This window comes from Mauremys reevesii, linkage group 1 (genome assembly GCF_016161935.1).
Source record: "Mauremys reevesii isolate NIE-2019 linkage group 1, ASM1616193v1, whole genome shotgun sequence".
NCBI lineage: Eukaryota > Metazoa > Chordata > Testudines > Geoemydidae > Mauremys > Mauremys reevesii.
In genome coordinates, this window is record NC_052623.1 from 309,742,174 (window position 1) to 309,769,347 (window position 27,174).

The following is a 27,174-nucleotide window of genomic DNA, read 5'->3' on the forward strand; positions in this document are numbered from 1 at the left end:
AGGGTGCATGAGCTTAGTACTTCAAGATAACTCTATTCTGTCTGTGGTCCACAACGACAAGTCACCATCTCGGCTTCATGCCTACTGTGGTCTTAGATTTCCACCTATCTCAAGGCAGAGCTCTCACTCTCACCAAAAGAAGCATGTCATCAGTACCCTAGATGCAAATAAAGTGCTCTGTTTTTCCATGGAAAAGACCAAGTCCTTTAGAAAATCTAACAGGTTATTTAGAGCATATGTGGAGAGATTCCTGGGAGAACCCATTGCCAAACAGACTTCCATCCTGGATTGGGAGATGTATAGAACATTGTTACATCTTAGCTAGGAAACCAGTACTTCCTGGTTTAAAATCCCCACTCCATGAGAGCCACTCATTAGTGGCCTGCCTTAGGCATGTTCCCTTGGTGAAAGTGTCCAAAGTAGCACCGTGGAATTCAGTGCACACTTTCACCAGGCATTACTCTTCGAGAGAGTGGTGCTACAGTCCATATTTTGCTAAGAACTCCTTGCCCATCATCCACCCAGTGGAGCATTGCTTGCTAATGTGCCACTAGTTCCAATCCCTGGCAAAGCCTCTCTCATCACTGCCACTACTGAAATAACAAACCAATTAATTCAGTCATCCAACACCAATTTTTTTCTGGCACTTCCTACAGTACAAACCATTTAATTCTGTCTCCCAACATTATTTCTGCCCTCATCAACAAGCAACTGATACAGACAAGATCTCCACACAATGCAGATCCTAACTACAACTGATACTGGCCACCCCATGCAGAACCCCCCATACACACTCACACATACCTGTTACAAAACTGCTCATATTTGACAGACTGCACACACACTGCAGACCCTCCTCATACCCAAAGCTCCACATAAATCCACACACACGCCCTCACACAGACTTCCAGCCACAATCAATATACACACTTACACAAGCCTCCTCAACTGATATTACAACACCACAGACAATTAATACAAACACAGCTTCCTCCCCCACATCCCACATACTGCCCAAAGACCCCCTCAACAATTGATACACACACAACTGGTCTCCTCAAACTGATATGCACCCCTCAGGCTGAGTGAGGAGTTGAGAAGGCAGGAGCTGCCATTCTGTAGCATACTCGTTGCTGGCACAACTCCAGTGCTGTGATTTCAAGAAGAAAAGGAGAGAGAGCACTGGGTTGTTCCATGTGTTGAGGGAACAACTGTCCTTCAGCACATGGAGCGGCTCTGATTAATCAGTGAAGTGACAGGCGTGGGAAACAATGAAAGTGCCAGTGTGGCGTCTGGTCACAAACCATCTGTTTCCAAGCCCTGGAATTAGGAGTGGAGCAGCTTGCACACTAGACCTCTAGGACAATAACAAGTTTTGTCCCTACCAAAAGAGTGTATGACAGCACGTCTACCATAACTCATAAACTACTTTAAAAGATGGTTCAAAGTACAGGTAAACCTGAAGAGCAGCAAAATTCTTCCTAGCTAGAATAGGGGTAAATTTTCTGTTACCTGAAGTGCTTGAGACTTCCAAACATTTTCATTGCAATTATTCAATGAACTAAGCAGAGGTTGAATTTAGTTCTCATGAATATATTTTCTGCATATTCCAATTTATGTTTTGTTTAACTCATAATATCATTTCATGCTGGCCAGGTAATTTGATGCAACATATTAATAAACATAGTATATTGGGTTGATACAATACTAACTTTATTTTGCTTCTGAAAAACACGTGTCTTCAAATGTCTGATTGTGTTTTTGTCACATATCTTAGGTCACCAAATTTGCTGTAAATTGCTGATGGTTTACCTGTTTTAGTCACATATCTCCTTTTAACACCATAACAGAAAATAATCAATAAAAGAACTCAAATTTTAGAGAAAAAATTGTCACATATAAACCTGTATTTATATTCTGTATGTATTTCTAGGGAAAAGGTTGTACATTTTCCAAAGATCTCTTCCAATGGTACAAAATGTGTATAGGTAAGTTATAAAATGTAAGTATTTTTCTGAGTATGGTTCTAACCAGAAATTAACCAAAATAGTTCAAGAATCATTCAATATTGGAAGGCACTTGAGATTTGTGTATATTTATCATCATGGGTGGGATTTTTCAAAAGTATCTCTGGGAACTGGATGACTAATTTCCTTAGATGTTTCTGAAACTCTCTCCCCACCACACACGTACTCAAGAACCACATTGTAAAATGTTAATATTATAAAATAATAAGTAGGATCATTTGGAATTGATTTATTTTGCTATCCATTTTCAACAACATTCCTAGGGAAATGAATGAGGAACCACAAAACTGGTTGTTAATCTTTCCCTTTTAGCTACAACACTTAGGCAAATATATTGCCAAATGGCACAGAAAGAAGCCATTGCATGAAGACAGATTGCCATAGAAGATGTCACTCAGGGCTGCTGTTTCACATAGCCTTCCAAGTATTATAGGTTTTGGGCATGTAAGCAAACGTTCAGACTTGGGAAGACATATGTTGTTGTTAATTTTGTAACTTTTTGTTATGCAAGGTTTGAGTATAGGCAATGGTCCCTGGAGAGTGAGCTATATGAGCAGCATCAGGCTTTTCTGTCCACCTTGGTCTCAAAGTAGAATCAATTCTTGAAGCAAGTTGTTCCCTGGGAACTGGACATTGGTTTTGGGCTGACAGTCTAGATTTCTCCTCCAATGAGAAGCCAGTTTGCAAGTCCTCGTGCATCTGAGAATGCTTTGCAGAAGGGCAATGCTGGTGCCAGAAAAGGTAACAACATTATGCATGCTAATCAAGACAGAGGTGCAAATACTTAGATTTGTGTCAATAACTGCATCTATACAAAGGGGTGTTGGGTTTCAGCCCTTTGGAAATTTACCCTTTATTATCTATTATATATTTAGAATACCAGTACACTGAGCTAACTATACTAATAATAAAAATAACTATCAGTGTACTTAAGGGTCTCTCTGAAGTTCTAAATATATTGAACAAAGTTCTCTGCTGGCATTAACTTCACTGAAGTTAATGGAATTAATGTCAGCACAGAATTTGTCAGGTTGCAAATGTATGCATTTACCATACCCATAGATCTGTTGTGAGTCATTGTGGCCCTTGTGACAAAATGGGTGTGTCAATGGCCAGGTGGGCTTAAGGTTCAAATAAATAAGAACATATGAACAGCCATACTGGGTCAGACCAAAAGTCCATCTAGCCCAGTATCCTGTCTTCTGACAGTAGCCAATGCCAAGTGCTTCAGAGGGAATGAACAGAACAGGTAATCATCAATTGAACCATCCCCTGTTGCCCATTTCCAGCTTCTGGCAATCAGAGGCTAGGGACACCATCCCTGTCCATCCTGGCCAACAGCCATTGATGGCCCTATCTTCAAGAATTAATTTAATTCTTTTTTGAACTGTGATATAGTCTTGGCCTTCACAACATCTTCTAGGAAAGAGTTTCATAGGTTGACTGTGTGTTCTTTGAAGAAATTCTTCCTCTTGTTTGTTTTAAACCTTCTGCCTATTAATTTCATTTGGTGACTTCTAGTTCTTGTGTTATGAGAAGGAGTAAATAACACTTCCCTATTTACTTTCTCCATTTAGGCAGGGGTGGCTCTAGGGATTTTGCCGCCCCAAGCATGGCAGGCGGGCTACCACCCTCGTGGCACCTGCAGAGCGCCCCCTGCAGCTTGCCACCCCAAGCATGCGCTTGGCGTGCTGGGGCCTGGAGCTGCCCCTGCATTTAGGTCTATAAAATCATGATTGGTGTGAAGTCAAACCTGTTGATAGCCAGTCTCCTCCAGAGCCATATTAAACAATAGGCCCACCAGATTTAAGAATAAGTAACAGGATTTTGTGAGTGCCTTTTTTGTTGTATTTTTTTAATTTTTGCTTGGTTTGGTTTTTGTTGTAGGGGGGAGTGGAAAGATAGGTGGGTGTGTTGAATGGGCAACAACAGCAGTAAGAGATACAGGCCAAGAGGGAACAGAAGAACAGCTGATTAACCAGCATGCACTTAGCAGTTTCAGCAGTGCTGGCCACTCTAGAGGTAGAACTCCAAATGTCCAATTGCAGCACAAAGTAGAAGAGTGACCTTTTGACTGGGGTAGGGGAACCATACAGCCAGGTAAGGAGAGCCAATTCTATGCTAAATAAGTGGTTGTAATGGACTGAGAACACTACAGCCTTTGATCTCTGACCAAAGCAGGGACAATACTGACTTCCTCCGCAAAGCACTTGGAGAACTACTGATAAAAAGTGCTACATAAGAGGAGGGCTTTATCATTATTGAGGGGTTAAAATGTGTAGAAAATGCACACACTTTTAGGCATCGTCTCATAAACTTGATCCTTAATTTTTCTTAGTTCTAGAAAGGCCTCATTCCCAGGACACCCAAAACCTAGAAACAAAGCTCTATTCTTCTATAAACCCTCCTGATCCAGTGTTTTCTTCTCCTGATTCTTCTATGAGCTCTTCAGAGCTCAATTCTTCTGTAAACCCTCTGGATAAAGTCTTTTGCTGTAAGGGTGCTGTATATTCCCCCAAAAACTTTGCAATGAGGATAGATACACTGAGTACAATAGTTCACACAGGTGTGAACTTTATACCTGCCAACTACTGTATAAATATTATCAGTCCTACCAGAAAGACTGTGCTCATGTATAAAAATTCCTTTGCAATTGCCTGGCATAAATTTGCAATGGGGGAATCAAATACTGTAGATGGTGAGCAGGATTTGCAACTGCATAATCTTCATAAGGTTACCTTTGTGTAACATTTCTTATCTCATTAAAAAAGATTGACACTGACATCCCTGTTAAGAATATATAGCAAGAAAATACTAGAAAGTTGTCATCTAAGATACTCATTCAAAATTTACTGAAAAGCCACAGTGTTCCTATTAGAAGTCAGATTAAGGCTCAAAATACTTACTTGACAATGTCTCCTTCAAGAGCAATCACTCGTTTAATGATCTTCTGTTCAGGGTTTTTAGGAGACCTGGGAAAGGGATAAGGTTACACAATCAGTAATGTGCCTGTTGTTTTAAGAAAATGAAAAGAAATTCAACAAAGAAATAGGCACTATTAAAGTCATTATGGGATTCCATGTTCTCCCTGATATGGCATCAATCATGATGTTCCAGCTAAAGTGAAGCCACAGTTATCACTCTTATTTCAAACTATCATGAAAAAACTGGGGCTAAAATATCAGCTGAATGCAAAGTCTAAGATAATCAACACTCTTTTTATAGCAGAAGAAATGGGGAAGACACTTGACACTGATGAAATTAGAATGTCCCATTATTGATGATGTGGGAACCTTTGCAAATAAATTAATACATTTAAACCTGAATTTTCCATCAAACTTTAATAGTATAGTGTATTTAAATATTCATGTCATTCATTTTGAAAAAAGTCTTAAAATGAGATTAATATTTATCATACTAATTGAGGCAAATCTTGCATAGGAAAACAAAGAAGGAGTTTAGAAAAACAGGTAGAATTTTCTAAAAGTTTCAGCTTTATACAAAGTGTCCTAATGTATCAAGTGTTAGTTGAAAATTGTTTCTCATACAACACTATGTTGAGTGTGATACAGTTGCACACTTAATAATCAGGAAGCAAAGATAAGCCTGCATATACAACCTGAATTCTACACCCTTCTGCATATACATTAAGACATAAAATCATACTACTATGTACATACGCAGTATAATATTAAAAACATTTCTATAACTCACATGTGCACATCGTGTATCTTTTTTTCCCCAGTTTTTGACTTGGAAATACTTAACTGCGCAAACAATCTAATTTTTCCATGTTCTCTTAATATAGGTTTTCATTTGTTTGCTTTAAAGAAAGGCCATCAGGTAGCCCATGCTTTTAATTTTCTCCTGGCACTGACTGAGGTTCTGTACTTTAAACTCCGAGCTTAGCCAGCTTGTTAGAAATGTCATTACAGAGCTTTGCATCACAGTTCCTGCTCCTGACATCCTGGGCCCTGCTAGCCTCACTCCAGAAATCCACCAGTGTCTTTGGGCTGGTCTACACTAAGGGGAAAAATCGATATAAGATACGCAACTTCAGCTACGTGAATAACGTAGCTGAAGTCGAAGTATCTTATATCGATAACTTACCCGTCCTCACGGCGCGGGATCGATGTCCGGGGCTCTCCATGTCGATGCCGCCACCGCCGTTCGCGGCGGTGGAGTTCCGGAATTGATAGAAGCGCGTTCGGGGATCGATATATCGCGTCTAGATGAGACGCGATATATCGATCCCTGAAAAATCGATCGCTACCCGCCGATACGGCGGGTAGTGTAGACGTAGCCTTAGTGTCAGCCTCTGGCCAGCTGGCAGCATGCTGCAATTATGTCTTCTTCTTAGAGCACATTCTTCAAAGGCAAAGGAAAGATGACTTTGGATGGGAAACTCACCAGAGATGAGCTCAGTCACATATACTAGATGCCACATGAAACTAGGGGGACAGAACACCAAAGAGGCTTATTTGAAGTGGTAGATGACTTACGATTAAGGTTATTTTTATGTCACGGAGGTCATGAAAGTCACGGAATCTGTGACTTCTGGAGACCTCCGTGACATTCTCTGCTTCAGCCCCAGGGGCTGCAGGACTCTGGAACTGTCAGCCAGCTGGGCCCTGTAGGGTTCCAGTGACAACTGATAGAAGCGACAAGCGACAGGGGCCCCTTGCAAGGTTCTAGCAACAGGTGACAGACTCCTGAGGGGGCCCTCCTCAGGGTTCCAGCAATGAGCGACAGCCTCGGGCGGAGAGGTGGGGAGGGGGGCACCTCAGGCGAGTGGCTGGGGGGTGTTCCATTTCTCTTTGGGAAATATGGTCACTCTGTAGCTCCCAGCCACTGTGGGTGGAGGGCCCCCCACCCCGCAGCTTCCAGCTGCCACGGGCAAAGGGGGAACCCCACAGCTCCCAGCCATTATGGTGGCAGGGGAAACTATTGAGTCGCAGCAGCAAAAGTCACAGACAGGTCACGGCTTCTGTGAATTTTTGTTTATTGCCTGTACATGTTGTGACTTTTACTAAAAATAACCACAACAAAATCTTAGCCTTACTTATGGTTAGGAAACAGGCAAGAAAGGGCCACAAAGGTCTTGGATGATTATGGGAGACACTGGAGAACTGGTGCCCCAAGACTGTTGTGTTACAGTACTTATCTGCAACCCTACAAACCCAACAGATCAAATTAGCAGCTATCTATAGAAACTCACTTGAGGTCTGCCCTATACCCCTGGTCGTGCTAACTCATGTTACTACTACCTCCATACACATGATGGAATTTTGTTTGGAGGCAGGGATCAAGTTAACAGGAACAATAATACTATACTTCATATAGTGAAGACAAGCCCAAGGAAGGAAATGTCAGCTTAGGGACTGATGTAGATTCAAATTCCCAGTCTGCATAAGAGAGACCAAATTGCTGAGAGTCTCAGAAAGAAAGGTCCAGAGTCTCAGAAAGAAAGGGATCAAAGCAGAGAGACATCTGTGCAGCACAGATAAAGAATTTATAATCCCTATGTGGGAAAGACTCCTATGATCAAAGGATGTTTCTTCCAGAGCAATATGTGGCCATGGCAGTTCAAACCTGGGGAGGCCATAATTTCAAATGTGATAATTTAGTCATTATTAGAATTAAGTCCTGATATCATTTACTCTATAAAGTCATTTAATGTGATTCTTCTTTGATGTACCCTTCCTTCAAGCTAACTCAACTCATCTCTTCAATTTATCTCTACCAATCTGAGAATAGAGATGTTTTTATGACCCCTTTGCATGTCATTCTTGGGAGGAACCCAACAAGTTTTAGATGCCCATATGGTTCTAGTAGTTGGTGCACCAACAGTACTTGTCACTGCTACCATCACTAGCATATCTCACTTGGGATCAGGCCTAAGAGAAGAGCTATTACTTTTACCCATTAGAGTTACTGTAAATTAAACCATTTCAGTAAAATTTCACAGGTAATTTATTTAATCTCTTATTCATTTAGGCTAAGTATGAACTTGTACTCCTGTAAAATGTATTCTAACCAATGGGAAATAGTAATACATAATGTATGTGCTAAAAAGTGTGTGTTTGCTAAAAAATGAATAAAAAGAGCCATCAAATTTTAAGTCTGCCCTTTCAAAATTGTATCTCACACATTACTTGTAAAGGTTCTTTTGAATTCCCCTCACAAGCATTTCTGTTTGATTAGCATGTACATTTTGTAATGTAATTACTGACCTCTGTGTTAATTTGCACCCACTCAGCAATAATTGTAATGACCTTGAATAAACATCATTCTAAATCAGAGGTAAGAACATTCATTCTCAAAGTGGTCACTTTTCTGCCAGTAAGGACACATTTAAAAAACTGATTTATCAAAGAGGCTTTCAAGAACCCTCATACATCACTATTATAAATCACAAATGTTTTCTAACATCTTAAGCCAGAAAAGCTAGAGTAATATAAAATAAGTATTTTATTCATATTTTGATCAGAATTCATTTAAATGGCAAAAATGAATGTAAGACAAATGAGAACTGGATATAACAGGATGCAAAAAATATAGATACTGCTAAACAAGGGATTTTCAGTTGGCTAAAGATAAAAAATAATAGACCATAGATGAGAGAGAATATTCTAAGGTCACAGTTTTCCACTGAGTTTAGTGTAATTGCAAAGGTTCACCTGGAAGGTGCTCAATGAAGGATAGGAATCTCAACTGGCTATGGAAGACATATAAAGAGAAAATATGTAGGCAATTTCTGGCTTCAAAATCTTTCTTACTGTCTGTTAGTCTATAAGGTGCCACAGGACTCTTTGCCGCTCTTACTGATTGTTACTGAATATTTTAGCCACTCTCTAGCTTCAGAGAGTGAGAAAAAAGTGAGAAAAAAACATTGTTTACAAATAATTATTTTGTGCAAATGTTGGCAAAGTTTTGTAATTATTATTCACTCTTCTCTCTCTAGCTGTGAGATAGGCAACTCCTTCACACGTTTATTTAAATATATTCTGTCCAGCATGTCTGTGACCAACGCCCTCCACCAACTCCCATCTCCTACTTGGTACTTCAGTCTCTCCCTTTGTGTTCACCCACCACACCCTAATGGCAACACCACTCTCTGGGATGGGGCATCTTCATACAGATCCCGTACAGAGACTGACCAAGGGGAATAGGTTCCAGAAACTCTTTATCCTTTGGCACCTCTCCTTACAAGTTACAGAGTTTTCTTCCCTTTACAAATATCTGTATGAAGTTGTCCATACAACATTAATCTTAAAATGGGATTTATTAAAAAATGGATAAATGGATTAACAACAAAAGGAACTGTTTGCTTAACATAGCTAGATTTGCACTTCTCCTAAGTTACACTAGACAAAGGCTTTTCAACTTAATTACAGAGAAAAAGGAAAGATCTTACATGTCTAAAGAGCAAGTCGCTGCTCTGACATCCTTGTGAGAGTCAGGCCCCGATACAGTTTTCAGAGAGAGAGATGAGCGAGTCCCTCGCTCACTCAACTGGCTTCCCAAGCTCCCCTGATTCAGTGCCACAGCCTCCACTATCGAAACAAGTTTTCTTCAGTTACCTATATCCAAACGCAATGGTGTGTACACAGTTTTCTTTAGTAAATATCCTACTGAAGAGATAAAGAACAATGATGAGGACTAGTAGTTGCCTCTCGAAGTCTTAGCATTCAAATTCAGAGATTGCACTTCACAGACCAATCTGAATCTCTCTGCTCCAGTTAGATTCGATAGTGTTCTTTCAAAAAGACAGATTGGCATTTTCCTCCACAACACCTCACACACACACACATACACACACACACTCATTTTCCTTTGTTATGAAGTTGAGTGCCTATCAAACTGTACAGGAATATTACAAAAAAACATTTAAAGAAGAAGCAATATTAGGAAGCATATCAATGACCCATTAGAAGAACAAACCTCCTGAAAACCATTTTAACCTAGACACAATTCTAGTCCATCTCCCAATTCCTTTTTTGATTAAAACTGTAGGAAAATAGGTGAGCCATGCAGTGGACCCCAAAAGTCACCAAATCTGAGAATAACTTGCTGCTAACCAAATGCTCTTTAAATGAGGTACTCTGTCAGGACCCCAATTCAGGGGCACAGGTCAAGACCAGGAACTGGGTTGGAGGGGACTTAAGAACATGGTCTAAGTCTAGAGGATCATAGTTAGAAGGAAAAGTTCATTCCAGTGTCCCACTGTAGGATCAGGTCAGAGTTGAGGTTGATGAGCCATACTGGGTCAGAGCCACATGAGCCAGCCTAAGTAGGGTTACTGGAAGAAAAGCAGTGCAAAAAGTCAGGAGTGGAGCGGGGACTAAGAACAGAGCATATGCTCCTGGTTCCTGCCCCCAGCCCTGCTCCTGATACCTAGCTCTGCTCCCATGAGCCTTCTGAGAGGTCTGCCTCCTTTTCCACTACCTACCCACAACTGTCACTCACTAAAACACTCACAGATATCCATAAATCCATTCATGAGATCAGTTCAGCAGCACTCTCACTCATTTCACCTTCACACATTGACACACCCACCATCTGTACCTCCATATACTCCCACTACACGCCCACTATCCCATATGACACATACCACCAATTGCTGTACCAGTACTGTTTCTCTCTCAAGGGACTCTTATTACCCCTGCTTAGAAGTCCTTCACTTGCTGGAAAGCTCCTGCTTTCAGGGCCATTTCCCCTTGGTGTGGGGTGTCTCACTTCACCTTTTGGCTTGGGAGCACTCAACATCAGTGGCTCTGGAAGAGAAATGGAATATTTCTCCTCTTATCTCTTGGATGAGAATGGATATTCTCAAAACAGGGGAAGAAAAAGAGTGTCTTCTCCCCTTTTCTCCTTAATGGGGATATATCTCAGTCAGGTCACTCCAATGGAGATCCGTATAAAAGCATAAGAACATATGAAAGGCCATACTGGGTCAGATCAAAGGTCCAAAAACAAAACAAAAGGCAAAAAACTATTATGTACATAGTTTAGTCCTATTCAGTGTCTACTCGGCACTTCTTGGCTTGTCTCTTGTATTCATTAAATGGAGCATCTCTTGTCACTGTCCAGCAATAGTCTGCAAGCATTGATGGGCTCCATTTGCCCTGATAGCGTTTCTCCATTGTTGCAATGTCATGGTGAAATCGCTCGCCGTGCTCGTCGCTCCGCAGTGCGGTGGAAAAAAATCTAGATGAGAGTGCAAAAAATGTATCTTTAGTGACATGTTGCAACCAAGGCTTTTGTATGCCTTGAGGAGGTTTTCCACCAACAACCTGTAGTTGTCTGCCTTGTTGTTTCCGAGAAAATTTATTGCCACTAACTGGAAGGCTTTCCATGCCGTCTTTTCCTTGCCACGCAGTGCATGGTCAAATGCATCATCTCGAAGAAGTTCACGAATCTGAGGACCAACAAAGACACCTTCCTTTATCTTAGCTTTACTTAACCTTGGAAATTTTCCATGGAGGTACTTGAAAGCTGCTTGTGTTTTGTCAATGGCCTTGACAAAGTTCTTCATCAGACCCAGCTTGATGTGTAAGGGTGGTAACAAAATCTGCCTTGATTCAAAAAGTGGTGGATGCTGAACACTTTTTCTCCCAGGCTCCAATGACTGTCGGAGTGGCCAAGCTTTCTTGATGTACTGGGAATCTCTTGCACGACTATCCCATTCACAGAGAAAACAGCAGTACTTTGTGTATCCAGTCTGCAGACCAAGCAAGAGAGCAACAACCTTCAAATCGCCACAAAGCTGCCACTGATGTTGGTCATAGTTTATGCACCTCAAAAGTTGTTTCATGTTGTCATAGGTTTTCTTCATATGGACTGCATGACCAACTGGAATTGATGGCAAAACATTGCCACTATGCAGTAAAACAGCTTTAAGACTCGTCTTCGATGAATCAATGAACAGTCTCCACTCATCTGGATCGTGAACGATGTTGAGGGCTGCCATCACCGTCGATGTTGTTGCAGGCTACAAGATCACCTTCCATAAAGAAGAATGGGACAAGATCCTTTTGACGGTCACGGAACATGGAAACCCTAACATCACCCGCCAGGAGATTCCACTGCTGTAGTCTGGAGCCCAACAGCTCTGCCTTACTCTTGGGTAAGGTCATTCAGTTCACCTTGTGTTATGAGGTGTGGTTCAAAGGAGGAGGATGGGAGAAAATGTGGGTCCTGTGACATTGATGGTTCAGGACCAGAAGTTTCATCCTCTTCCTCGTCTGACTCAAGTGAGAATGATTCTGGTGCATCAGGAACCGGCAGTCCTTCTCCATGGGGTACTGGGCGTATAGCTGATGGAATGTTTGGATAATGCACAGTCCACTTTTTCTTCTTTGACACACCTTTCCCAACTGGAGGCACCATGTAGAAGTAACAATTGCTGGTATGATCTGTTGGCTCTCTCCAAATCATTGGCACTGCAAAAGGCATAAACTTCCTTTTCCTGTTCAACCACTGGCAAAGATTTGTTGCACAAGTGTTGCAGCATATGTGTGGGGCCCACCTCTTGTCCTGATCTCCAATTTTGCAGCCAAAATAAAGGTGATAGGCTTTCTTAACCATAGTGGTTATACTGCGCTTTTGTGATGCAAAAGTCACTTCACCACAAACATAGCAGAAGTTATCTGCACTGTTCACATAAGTACGAGGCATCTCTGCTCACTTTGGCTAAACAGAAATGTGTCCCTTTGCAAAATCAAACACTGACAAATAAGAGAGCACGACACTGTATGATTTCTAGAGTTGATATAGGGCAATTTGTTCAGCAGAGTGATGTAAGCTTCGTTATGATTGCATCATCCATGACTTCTAGGAATAACATGATGCAATTCATATCATGTATGACGCAATACCAGCTTCAGATTGCATCATTCATTGTTTTGCCTGAAAAGCAAGTACTGTCCAAACCCAGTCATAGATTTATTCATAGATCCTGTCAAAGATGTATTTTAGTCATTTCTGGTTTAAATTAAGATCCCTTCCCTTTATAACTCACTTATCCTCCGCTATTCCCAAGTCAAGGGTCGTATATACTGACCCAATAGCATATCTTGAAAACTAGAGCCAATCAACAATTTTAAGCATCATTTTCGTTCTCAGTGACCCAAAATTAGTAAAGTTTGACTACATTTATTTCAGAAGCATTTTGGCTGTAGAGCAGTGTTATCTATCCCTTTCTTAATGCTTCCCAACATTCTGTTAGCTTTTTTGACTGCCGCTGGATGTTTTCAGAGAACTATCCACAATGACTCTAAGATCTCTTTCTGGAGTGGTAACAGTTAATTTAGACCCCATCATTTTATATGTACAATTGGGATTATGTAGAAGCAGCAAAGAATCCTGTGGCACCTTATAGACTAACAGAAGTTTTGCAGCATGAGCCTTGGAATACTGAATACCCACGCTGCTCTTAAACTTTTAGTCTATAAGGTGCTCACAGATCTCTTGCTAACCAGAGAGACACAGAGCAATTGGGATTATGTTTTCCAATGTGCATTACTTTGCATTTATCAACATAGAATTTCATCTGCCATTTTGTTGCCCAGTCACCCCGTTTTGAGAGATCCTTTTGTAGCTCTTCGCAGTCTGCCTGGGTCTACTATCTTGAGTAGTTTTGTATCATCTGCAAATTTTGCCTCCTAACTGTTTACCCCTTTTTCCAGATCATTTATGAATATGCTGAATAGGACTGGGCCCAGTACAGACCCCTGGGGACACCACTATTTACCTCTCTCCATTCTGAAAACTGATCATTTATTCCTACCCTTTGTTTCCTATGTGTTACCAGTTACCAATCTGTAAGAGGACCTTCCCTGTTATCGCATGACAGCTTACTTTGCTTAAGAGCCTTTGGTGAAGAACCTTGTTCAAAGGCTTTCTGAAAATCTAAGTACACTATATCCACCAGATCCCCCCTTGCCCTTGCCCACATGCTTGTTGACCCCCCTCAAAGAATTCTAGTAGATTGATGAGGCATGATTTCCCTTACAAAAACCATGTTGACGCTTCTCCAACAAATTATGTTCATCTATGTGTCTGACAATTTTGTTCTTCAATATCGTTTCAACCAGTTTTCCCGGTACTGAAGTCAGGCTTACTGGCCTGTAATTGATGGGATGACCTCTTGAGCCCTTTTTTAAAAATTGGCATCACAATAGCTATCTTCCAGTTATTTGGTACAGAAGCTGATTTAAATGATAGTTTACAGACTAGTCAGCAGTTCTTCAATTTCACATTTGAATTCCGTCAGAATTCTTGGGTGAATACCATCTGGTCCTGGTGACTTATTACTGTTTAGTTTATCAATTTGTTCCAAAACCTCCTCTAATGACACCTTATGGTCACTATTACCAAGCGGTCCAGCTATCTGCACCTCTTGGATCAGATCCTGTGCTCCACTTAGGACTAAATCAAGAATTCCCTCTCCTCTTGTGAGTTCCAGGAGTAGCTGGTCCAAGAAGCAGTCATTTAAGGTGTCAAGAAACTTTATCTCTGCATCCCATCCTGAAGTGACACATACCCAGTCAGTATAGAGATAGTTGAAATCCCCCATTATTACTGTGGTTTTTTTATTTTTATAGCCTCTCCAATCTCCCTGAGCATTTCACAGTCACTATCACCATCCTGGTCAGGTGGTCAGTACTATATCCTTACTGCTAGATTCTTATTATAAGAGCATGGAATTACTTTCCATAGAGATTCTATGGTACAGTTTGGGTCATTTGAGATTTTTACTTCGTTTGATTCTATGCTTTCTATCATACACAGTGCCACTCCCCCACCAGCATGACCTGTTCTGTCCTTCCGATATATTTTGTACCGTGGTATTACTGTGTCCCATTGATTATCCTCATTCCACCAAGTTTCTATAATGCTATACTTACCTATATGCCTCCAGCTTCCATCCATGACACACCACACGATCCATTGTCTACAGCCAAGCTCTAAGATACAACCACATTTGCTCCAATCCCTCAGACAGAGATAAACACCTACAAGATCTCTATCAAGCATTCTTAAAACTACAATACCCACCTGCTGAAATGAAAAAACAGATTGACAGAGCCAGAAGAGTACCCAGAAGCCACCTACTACAGGACAGACCCAACAAAGAAAATAACAGAACGCCACTAGCCATCACCTACAGCCCCCAACTAAAACCTCTCCAGCGCATCATCAAAGATCTACAACCTATCCTGAAAGATGATCCCTCACTCTCCCAGATCTTGGGAGACAGGCTAGTCCTCGCTTACAGACAGCCTCCCAACTGAAGCAAATACTCACCAGCAACTGCACACCATACAACAGAAACAGTAACCCAGGAACCTATCCTTGCAACAAAGCCCGATGCCAGCTCTGTCCACATATCTATTCAAGTGACACCATCATAGTACCTAATCACATCAGCCACGCCATCAGGGGCTCGTTCACCTGCACATCTACCAACGTGATATATGCCATCATGTGCCAGCAATGCCCCTCTGCCATGTACATTGGCCAAACCGGACAGTCTCTACACAAAAGAATAAATGGACACAAATCTGACATCAGGAATCATAACATTCAAAAACCAGTGGGAGAACACTTCAACCTCTCTAACCACTCAGTGACAGACTTGAAGGTGGCAATTTTGCAACAAAAAAACTTCAAAAACAGACTCCAAAGAGAAACTGCTGAACTCGAATTAATATGCAAATTAGATACAATTAACTTAGGTTTAAACAGAGACTGGGAATGGTTGGGTCATTACACTAATTGAATCTATTTCCCTATGTTAAGTTCTCCTCACACTTTCTATGGGTCATTTCAATTATCACTTCAAAGGTTTTTTTTCTCCTGCTCATCTCAATTGATTGGACTCTTCCAGTTGGTATGCGTACTTCCACCTTTTCATGTTCTCTGTATGTATAAATATCTTCTGTCTGTGTGTTCCATTCTATGCATACGAAGAAGTGAGCTGTAGCCCATGAAAGCTTATGCTGAAATAAATTCGTTAGTCTCTAAGGTGCCACAAGTACTCCTGTTATTTTATTATATCAATATCCTCATTTAATACGAGGCACTCTAGTTCATTCATCTTATCATTTAGACTTCTATCATTCTTATATAGGCACTTTAAAACTTTGTCACTTTTTAGCTGTCTGCCATTACATTATGTAATTGAATGGGACTTTTTTTCATTTGACTGTTTCTCATCAGATCCTACCTGTATTTTATCATCCTCCATCCTTTCCTCCTTACTAGGACATAGTAAGGGATGTCTCTGTCCAAACCACATGCTCCTCTGCACCTCTTGGCTTTCCTCCAGCTCTTAGTTTAAAAACTACTCTATGACCTTTTTAATTTTAAATGCCAGCAATCTGGTTCCATTTTGGTTTAGGTGGAGCTCATCCTTCCTTTCCCAAAAGTTTCCCCAGTTCCTAATAAATCTAAACCCCTCCTCCTTACATCGTCTAATCCATGCATTGATACCCTGCAGTTCTGCCTGTCTAACTGGCCCTGCATGTGGAACTGGAAGCATTTCAGAGAATGCTACCACAGAGGACCTGGACTTCAATCTCTTACCTAGCAGCCTAAATTTGACTTCCAGGGCCTCTCTCTTATCCTTCCCTATGTCACTGGTACCTACATGTACCACGACCACCAGCTCCTCCTCAGCACTACACATACGTCTATCTAGATGTCTCGAGAGATCCGCAACCTTTGCACCAGGCAGGCAAGTTACCATGTGGTTCTCCTGGTCATCGCAAACCCAGCTATCTATGTTTCTAATGATCGACATGGCCATTACTAGTACCTGTCTCTTCCTAATAACTGGAGTTCCCTCCACACCCGGAGAGGTATCCTCAGTGCGAGAGGATATCACAATATCATCTGGACAGAGGATCCCAACTATGGGATCTTTTCCCTCTGCTCCCATTGGATGTTCTCCTTCCCTGAGACTTTCATCCTCCCCAACAGCACAGAGGGTGCCAGATCAGGGCTGAGACCATTCTACGGTGTCCTGGAAAGTCTCATCCACCTACCTCTCTATCTCCCTTAGCTCCTCCAATTCAGCCACTCTGGTCTCCAAAGCCCGTACATGGTCTCTGAGGGCCAGGAGCTCCTTGCACCAAATGCACACATAGGCCACCTGCATTGGGTGCAATAAACTGGATGGCCCCCACTCTGTTGCTGGATTTATCTTTTAACTCCTGAAGCTCATTCCTTTGTTGTTCTTTTGTTTTTATCAGGGGGTGTTCATGGCTTTAAGTTTAAAGAAGCTTAAGGAATGTTAAGTGTATCTAGCCCCCTCACATTCCCCCTGTAAACTCCCTATTAGCCGCTCCTGTTTGCTAGCTATTATCTTCCCTTACCCATGCTAGGACTCTTGAAGGAAAGAGGAGGGAAGTTCAGAGCAACAGCTGTGGAAGAATCCTCCCCAACCTACTACACCTATTTCAGAGCATGAGGAGCAAGCTAAGGAGCAGTAGTGCTTTATGTTCCCAGGCAGACAACCTCATCCTGCAAGCAACAAGCTGAGAGGGGGTGAGTATGGGGAATATGTTATAAAAGCTATTTCCAGAATGAGAATTGTAGAGGAGAAGGAAGAGACAGAAGAGGCGCTGAGCAGTTGCAGAACCAGCTAGAATGTCTGCTCTCAGATGAAAGGGCTGCAGGGTTCCTGAAGGCTCTCGGCCTTTGCTATACTGTAGCAGTGGGTTGGGTTGGCAATTGCCTTATCTTCCCATTTAGACTATTTACACTGAGTGGAAATCACTTAGCACAATTCCAAACAACGGATTTCATAAATTCATTTACAATTATCATTAAACTTCCATGGCATTTTTGCTTATATTATTTCAGATTTTACTCTTCCCTTCATTCTTTGATTCATTTTAGTAACTTCTTCCCAATAGTTGTCTACAGCACGTTATGTATAAGAACTTGGAACTAATGTTGCGACAAGCTTCTCCATAGATAGTGCTTATTACGGTCTAGCCCAAGGTCCCAGCAGGCTAAATGAAGGAAGGCAGTTGTTTCATTTTTCACTTTCCAAAGGAACATAGGAACACATATCTCCAAATACTATGCGAGATCATAGCCTGCTGAGTGTGCAGCCTTTTATAAGAATAAAAAGTAACCCACAGATCCTGGATAACAGTCATATAGAATGTTTAATGCTCAGAGGCAGTGGACGAGCCAAAAGCAATTATGTTTTTCAACATACATTAGTACTGTATCTGCTACTAAAAGAATAAAGAAATTAGACTTGAATGCCAGCAGAGCCCATTTAAATTATTGCTGCATCATAAAATAAAGATCTACTTCAAAGAGCACCCAGGGTTTATAGATGCATGTATGGAACAAAGAGGGGATAGTTTTACACTATTAACCCAGCATCAAAAATCATGTAATGCAATTTAAATAGAACTAGACCGCATTTCATGATAACCAGTACTTGTTTAATATGTTACATTACCCTGGTAAGCTTTTATTTGCGGGGATTGTGCTCTCTTTTGATTGCGGGGATTGTGCTCTCAACTGATCATATATAGAATAGGTCCTAGAAGAGAGATTTAAACTTCATGTTGAGAGGTACCTGAAGATTACAGATGCTATGTGTCTGCATATGGCTTTACTCTTATATACTTTGAGAATGTTTAAACAGCATGGTTTATTTTCAGATTATACCAGATGGGATTTATGCCAGACAGTGACTTAACTGAGTATTATTTACACAAAGAAAATCAAAACAGACAGAACACTTACATTAAAACCATCTTTCATAAAAGGACACTATGCTTTTAAGAATACTTTGAGCTTGATTTACCCCACTGTTCCTCTCCCCGGAAGTTTCCATTGCATCTTTAAATTCTAGTGGTGATGCCATAGTGGTGACCATTCCTATAGCATCATTGTACATTTATTGCCTTTGGCCTGCCTGATGAGAAATCTATTATGATATTTGCTATGAGCCATGTGGTGCATGGAACACCTATTTAAGAGCTCAAAGAACTGCTACAGAATTGGACCCTATGTTATACTATGTATTTTCTAATATGTTCTTTTGAGAAATACCCCATTTAGTTTTGTCCTCTTTTCCTGGCCATCCTTATAGGAAAACCATATATTTTCTGAAGAAAATGTAACTTGTATCATGGTAAAAACTTGCATGTGAAATGAATAATCCTGTTATGTGATGTAGATTTTAAAAAGTAGGGGAGCTAGGCAAAAGAGTGATTAATGCAACAATTTTCTCATGTATCTATCTATCTTGGGTACTTATGTGGCCTCTATTATCATAGTACTTAAGCATCTCGCAGTTTCATGTATTTATCCCCACAACACCCCTGTGAAATAGGAAGTGCCAGGAGAACCTAGTTCAAATCCTAGGGTCCTCATTAGTGGACACCACAAAAACAGTAAACAGTAGCTCCTGATCTGTTCATAGGAAGTGTGTGACAACATCACAAAGCCATCATCAGATCATCATTAGTTCCCATCTTGTTGGCACTCTCAGCAGAGGGGTCAAGAATTGAAAGATCATGCAACATGCACTGACCTCACACCCTTAAAAGTGATTTCTCCAGCTCAGGACTGAAGCAGTGCCCATGCTACACCTATTCTCTAGAATGACTAAAGTGAATCCATCTACTTTGCATTAGCACTAAACTCACAGTTAAAAAACTTAACCTTAAAAAACCTAAAATACATCAGACATCTTGCTATGATTGACAAACTTTGCTCAGGAGGGGTGCTACAGTTATACTAGTCAACACCGGGGGTGTTGCAAATCAGAAATGAAGTGCATTGACAAACGTATATAGGAAAGTCTTTATAGCACTTGATGGCATTGTAAGCAGGGGCGGCTCCAGGCCCCAGCACGCCAAGCGCGCGCTTGGGGCAGCATGCCGCGGGGGGCGCTCTGCCGGTCGCCGGAAGGGCGGAAGGCAGGGTGCCTTTGGCGGCATGCCTGCGGAGGGTCCACTGGTCCCGCGGCTCCACCGAAGCTGCGGGACCAGTGGACCCTCCGCAGGCACACCTGCAGGAGGTCAACCGGAGCCGCAGGACCGGCGACCGGCAGAGCGCCCCCCGCGGCATGCCGCTGTGCTTGGGGCGACGAAATGTCTAGAGCCGCCCCGATTGTAAGGCACAAGAGGTCCTTCCCTAACCAACACAAAGAGTGCAGAGAGATTGAAGGTGGGGTGGAGGAAAATTCCCCTTGGTACAAAGCAGAGCTGCTACCGTTCCACTGCCACAACTACATCCTGCAGTTACAGACAGATCCCTTTCACATTCCCTAGCAGGGGTTTCAGCCCTATGGATATGGAATATGGCTGATCCACTGACTACTCCCCTACCCTTTTCTCTTCCCTGCCCCTGCATTGCTGAGGAAAGAGGCACACCAGAGGTATATTCCTTGATGCCCTGAACTGCATCATTACTGTTGCAATTTTGTTGTGTTTTATGCCATTCTTGCTTACAGAGCAGGAGTAAGGGGGAAGAGAACATTTGGCTCAGTTTCTGGCTTAACCAGTGCACCTTGGCTCTCACCCTTTCATAAACGTGACATATATGCAAATTTTCCTAATAAAAAGTCTGCCAAGTAACCATCCATAATATTGGCACTATGAACAGAAAGTAAGAGTAACTCAAAACATTCTTCAATTGGTCTTGGATTCCTTGTAGGCTAAGCTTGAAGAAGCAGACTTCAGTTGTAATGAAAGCTGATTAAATGAACCATATGCTGAATATCCACTATTTTTCATCCATCTTGGAAACTTAGTTTCATTACACTTTAAGGCTGGAGTTGTGCCAGTTGGTTGACTGTAAGCTTCAGCAATGCTTGATTAGAGCTGTATCTCCAGTGGAAAATATGTTTGCAGTAATCTAATTAATACTAGGAAAACTATATTTGTAATGGCATACAGTAATTCTTGATTTTAATTCCATGACTCAATGTTCTGAACTACGTTAGCATTTCATATTAAAACCTCTTTCTTGAAAAGCAAAATCTTGCAATAATGCTAGATCACAAGCTAGCCCTCTGGGATAGGTACTGGGTTTTTTTTTTTAATGTTTGTACAGCAACTAGAACTATGGGTCCCTATGACTGGAGATTTAAGTGCTACTGTAGTACAAATCATAATAAATAACCATCCAAATCAATTGCCTGTACAAAATTCCACTGTAGGAGTTGTGTGCCTAGCCAAATAGCCATGAAATCTTTTAAAGCAGCAATTGGCAGTTAAGAGGTGCATACAATTCCTCAAGCTCTATAGACTTTTGATGTAGATGCACTCCACTCTCTAACAGTCCCTTAGTTCCCCTCTTCTTCCCAAAGTCCTGTTTAGACTTGGGGATTGAAACAGAGTGAGAGGGAGGAGGTCAGTATCTCTCTTTGGACCTAATTCATTCAGAAAACAAGAGTTGCTATTGATAAATTATCCTTTTTCTCCTCCTTTGTGACAAATAGCACCCCCTCGGTAGGATTAACTACAAGCGGCTTCCTTGGTGAAATGGGATGAGGAATCACCCTGGTGATTTTTAATATCTGCCAGGTGCAATGCAGAAAGGATCGCTCTGCTTCAAATACTGTGACGCGTTGACTGCTGAAGCTTCCAAAGAACATGAAGAATTAAAGATTCTAAATATGTTCCCTAACCTAGACTGTAGAATTTTTATTTGGAAAATTTGCATATATAGGCCATGCTCATGAAAGTGTGAGGGATGAAGAGCACAGGTTAAGCCAGAAATAGGCATCCATGTCTATCCTTATCTGAGGAATGAGCTCAGAAAAAAGGCATCTCCTTTAGGACATTTTCTGGCAGTGTCCACCACCATAAAGAGTCTTTGTACTGATGTGGGGAAATACTAGCATGTACAATCTGTATGCAGATTTACTCACATTAGCAAAGGTTGATCTATAGTCTTGTAAAGCAGGCAACAAAGGTGCTGGGCAACATTAGGCCTAATACTTGCAAATTAAATCTCATTGGGACTTCTAGTCTGAACTTTTCTAGGTCCAGTGCCTAGATGAGATCTCAGCACCCAATCTGGGGTCGGTAAACCAATGTGTATATTTTTGTTTTTTTAATCAGACCAAGCAATTTGAAGAGGGAGTGAGTATCCTGCCGGGGTGAGCTACTCCCCCTTGAGAATGAATTCTTTTGAAACAGTCATGGATTTTGATTTTACAACTGCCAATACTTGCTTAATACCCAGAATACCATCAGGATACTATCTTGAACTTGCCCATAATGAACGTGAAGTATTTCCTGTGCTTTTGCCTTAATGAGACATGGAAATAAGCTTTTCAAAAGAGGAAGGCCCAAAACCAATCCTGAAGGTTGAGAATGCAGAATAAGCTCCACAGGGAAAACCCTGTGAAGTTTGATTTTCCTTCAGTATTTGTTCAATTAGTGGAGGTTCAGAATAGGGTGCAAGCAACTATTCATTTTGGGCATAAAAGCCTTTCCCTGAGGTAAACTCTACCACTGTCTATATGACTCCCATTTTCAACAGAGCCAAGACCTTTTCTTGCAAAGAGGAAGGATGGTCCATTAGTTACGGTGTAATTCCCTGCTCCATTACACACTGCTTACATGATCTTGGGCAAGTCACTAATCTCTGTGCCTGAATTTCCCATTTGTAATATGAGCTGTTGGGAGAATAAATACACTAAAGATTGTGTGGAGCTCAAATACTGCAGTGATGGGGCCACATAAGTACCTTAGAAAGATAGATGCAGCAGTTTCTGAAACTGAAGAGAGTGCCTCAATATGATTATTCCTAAGTCACAGAAGTCTGAAGGAATGGTTTGCCATGTGTTAACAAATCTGGGACAAATGGTTCCCAAAGTGTGGGACAGAAGAGGAAGAATGAGAGGATCTGGGTACTCTATGACTGATTCAGATATCTTTGGTGTATCCTTGACTTGTTACATAGATGCAGTCTCACCAGTAGCTGAGATGGCACACATGGAAGATTTTTGTCATCTCTGACTGGTGGTGGAAGGTCTTTCCAGATTATTTGGGTCTCTACCAGTAGCCAACTCCACAAAAGGAGTGCAGCAACTATCTTGTATGGAAACAAAATGGGTATTTTCTATCAAGAATCGAGCAAAGCCATCTTGGTATTTTTCCCCCTTTTTTTAAAAGGTGGACCTAGCAATCAAAATTGTGTATCCTATATGTAGTTCTGAAAATCTGAAAGGCAAAGTCAAACACAGGCTCAACTGAAGATGAGCTCTCATTTTCAGATTTCAGCCAACTGGCTCAAGTGCAGTAGTAAGAAAAACAAAAAAAGAAAATTGAAGGTTCTAATTAAAATGCTTCAGTGTAATAAAATTAATGGGTAGACTGCAAAACAATGTGACTAGTCAATCTGAAAACCTGGAAATACTATATTAACTTGCAAATATAACTACTCTTCTGAATTAAAATCTCATTTTAATTAGTTCCCAGCCCTTCAGTCTAATCACTCTGAAATTAAATGACTCAGCTGTTTAGAATGCAAACTAAGTAACTGCTGTGGTTATGTGTACTTGACCTCCTCCCTGTTAACAAAGAGACTCAATTATTTATTTGCTGTTTTACCCTTGCCATTTCACCTCACTTCCATCTTTTCCTAAAGAGTTGAAAATTTAATCACCTCAGCCTTTGCTTTAGAGAGTGCACTTAGAATTACTTATCTGCTGAATTCTAAGCCAAACTAATATTAAGCAAGCTAATCGGAGACCAGGGCATCTGGACTTCTTATGCTTGTTATGCTAAACTAAACTATTGACTGACTGTCACATTATCCCGTTGCTTGGGCTTTTATGTGTGAACTAAACCATTTTTAATATAGCTCCTAAAACACTTTATGCTATAACATAAACACAGTGACTTAGTTCTGTTACAAAAGGTTGCAGAGTACACAATCGAAGCCTCTAGAAAGAAACAATAATAAAATACTCATGGAAAGTTTCTAGGTTGTAATATAAGTTTTATATGTAATAATTGTAAGCTAGCTATACTTATTTTTAAAGCATTTTATACACTGAAAATGTGCATGTCTGTGTTTTCATGCTTCCAGAGCATGGGTTCAGCTAGGATTCAAAGTGTCCAGCCCTACAGAAAGGCGTTATTCTAAACCATCCATCGTGGTTTAGTACAACCACCATGAATAGTTTCCAAACATCCGTTCTTTTCTACAAGGTTTCAAGAAGATTCTCAGTCTAAACATCCCCACAAATTATTGAACAAATAATTGGTAGCAAATGTGTGTGTAAGTCCGGTTTTCAAAAAGGACTTGGGCACTACTGAGTCTACGTGGCCTGGCAGTCTGGACTATGGGGGTGTGAACTGCAGTGTGCACTAATATGTTGCATTGTAATTCCCCTGTGTAGTTCACATTAACTTAGCCCTGTTAAAGAGAACTACATTAAAGCAAACTACCTTTTAGTTTACACCCACAGCATCCAGAGAGGGGACTTACTCCAATTGTAACTATCCCTAGGGGAGAGAATCCAAGGAAGACAACAACAAACAAATAGAATTGCAATGGTGGAGTAAAGGAAAGACTAATATAAATGTATGCTACTTGGTAAAATGAAGACTATAGGTCTGATCTTCTGAGGTGTTCAGCATTCTAATCTTACTTCCACAGAAGAGAGGGGTCCTGCACCGCTCACAGGGTATTGCACTGAGCAGAATGTAGGATCAGGCCCTGAAGAGGGACATGAAAGCCTTCTTTAAGTATTTGAAAATTATACGCACTAAGGAGCAAGATACCCAATTACACCACTGTAAAATGTATCAAGCACAGTTTTGTAATCGCAATCTCCACTAGCTCATGTAATAGTCTCCCGTGAAAGTGGGAGCCCCATTGCCCAAGACATATAAAACTAAACTGGACAAAATACAGAAGGCAAACTTCTCACCTCATTGAAGCCAATGACAAAACTCCTATTGACTTCCATGGGGCTAGAGTTTTAGCCTGAAAGCATACTGTAGTGAATACTACTACATTGGCTGGGAGATGGAAAAGATAACCAGCTCCTTTGCAACTCTCATTACTAGAATTCCAGGATGTCACACAAAATAAGATGCTCAGACTGCCAGAAAAAATAAAAAATAAATTGTTTTAAGAGTAGTGGCATTATGTCAATGTAAATCCACTGAAAAACTCATTAAGAACAGCTCTTTTCAGGTCAATAGGAGTTTTACCCTTGTTATGATGATTCTTATAAAAATAGTTTGGCGTACACAATAGATGCTTTTTCAGTGTTTATGTCTTAGGAAAACGAAAGCCAATTATTTTCTAGCTATCAAAAGGTAAAGACAAAAGTAACGGCAAATTGTATTTCTTAAAGTCAGCCTTTTTATTGCTATAGAAGAACAATCACGTATGAAGCCATCATAAAGAGCTATATATTTGGTTTATATGCAAAACACAAATAAACAAAACCGAAAACCTGGTATTTCTGAAGTTGTATTAATGTTCTATTCATTTAAACCTTGCACACAATGCTAAGGAGTTATAACAGTTCTAAAAGGAGCTGGAGATAATGATACCATATTTATAGCTTTGACAACATGATATTGTAATAATAAAATAGAAAATGTAAATCCCCGCAAAGTGGCCAAACATTTTTAAAACAGTAATTGTGAAAGTTACTATACATTTATATCAATGGGCAAACTACCATGTGCAAAGCTTTGAAATATTCTAATAAGCAATACAAATACAGGGGTCAAGATATTTAGTATTTAGCTGCCAGCATCTAAAAGCTGTTTCAATAAAAAGAAGCTAACATAAATTTTTTTCTGTAAACAGCTTTTAGTCTAACTAGCAGCACTTGGGGAAAAGTATAAAACAGGGTTGGGCAACCTATGGCACTCGTGCTGAAGGCGGCACACGAGCTGATTTTCAGTGGCACTCACAATGCCTGGATCCTGGCCACCGGTCCGGGTGGGCTCTGCATTTTAATTTAATTTTAAATGAAGCTTCTTAAACATTTTAAAAACTTTGTTTACTTTACATACAACAATAGGTTAGTTATTATAGACTTATAGAAAGAGACCTTCTAAAAACATTAAAATGTATTACTGGCACGTGAAACCTTAAATTAGAGTAAATAAATGAAGACTCGGCACACCACTTCCGAAAGGTTGCGGACCCCTGGTATAAAATGAGCTTTGGCTGTCCATCCTGCAGATCAAGTGAGTCAGAATTAACCACAGATTGGCTACTGTGAATGACATGACTCTAATAGTATGGACTATGACCTGCATATGCTTGCCCAGCAAAGAACAACAATGAGAACTACAGTAAGAAGTACTTTTTGATATGGTACTTTTAGCCAGAAACTGACTTTCTGTGTTAGAAGGTCATGCAGCCTTTGGCTCTATTTGATTCTAATTGCAACATTCTTCCCTTGTTTTGTGTCCAGAACTCTCACTGACATCAGTGGGAGCGCTGTATAAAAACTGCCCTAAGAGACTTTGGTCATTTGAGCAGATCCAAACAGATCTTTGAAGATTCTATAGAAATGTCAGGATATCTTGTGCTGTTCTCTCTAGGAGCTTTATAGGATTCATATGTAACCAAAAAATATTTTAGCCTACCCTCTCACATCTAGATAACTAGATTATTTTTCCCTACAAAAAAACAAACAGAAAAGAAGCTCAATGAAACAGAAATACAGCAGCTAATGGTACTAACAAGAAAAATAGATAAAATTACAGATAACTTTTCTTGGTTAATTAAATATAAATATTTGTGAGTGAATATTGCAGTCTCCCTGGTAGCACCCTCTGTTGCAGAGATGACTCAAGTGGTGATTGGATTCCTGTAGTTTGTAATGCACTTTGGGATCATTTGGGAGAAGCTGTATAATAAACATCTATTACTATTTTTTAGAGAACCACATGCATGCACCCGTCAGGTGCATAATTTTCTATGTGCACAAAATAATGCATATTTCCAAAATCTATTGCACAGAAAGTTTGACTGAAAAGTATATCATGAAAGAGTGCACCCAAAATGTTTCCAACTACCTTTTTTGAAAATCCTGTGCCCACTTATCATCCACTAGAAACTTCAAAATATCGCCCATGTTTTATTTCCCTGTGGCGAACACTAAGAATGA

The 27,174-nt window shown here is 40.6% G+C and overlaps 1 protein-coding gene across 9 annotated transcripts in view; it reads right to left on the minus strand.

The window, feature by feature from the left end:
• The window catches only part of IMMP2L (inner mitochondrial membrane peptidase subunit 2), an 866,964-nt gene that overhangs the window by 236,945 nt on the left and 602,845 nt on the right, over window positions 1-27,174 (minus strand). For 8 of the 9 annotated variants that reach the window (XM_039520123.1, XM_039520118.1, XM_039520116.1 and 5 more), the window contains one exon: window positions 4,934-4,999. In XM_039520123.1, the coding sequence (XP_039376057.1) occupies window positions 4,934-4,999 (66 nt within the window). Of the gene's footprint in view, window positions 1-1,969; window positions 2,754-4,933; window positions 5,000-27,174 lie in introns of those variants that run through there. The other variant, XM_039520124.1, reaches the window with a different exon arrangement.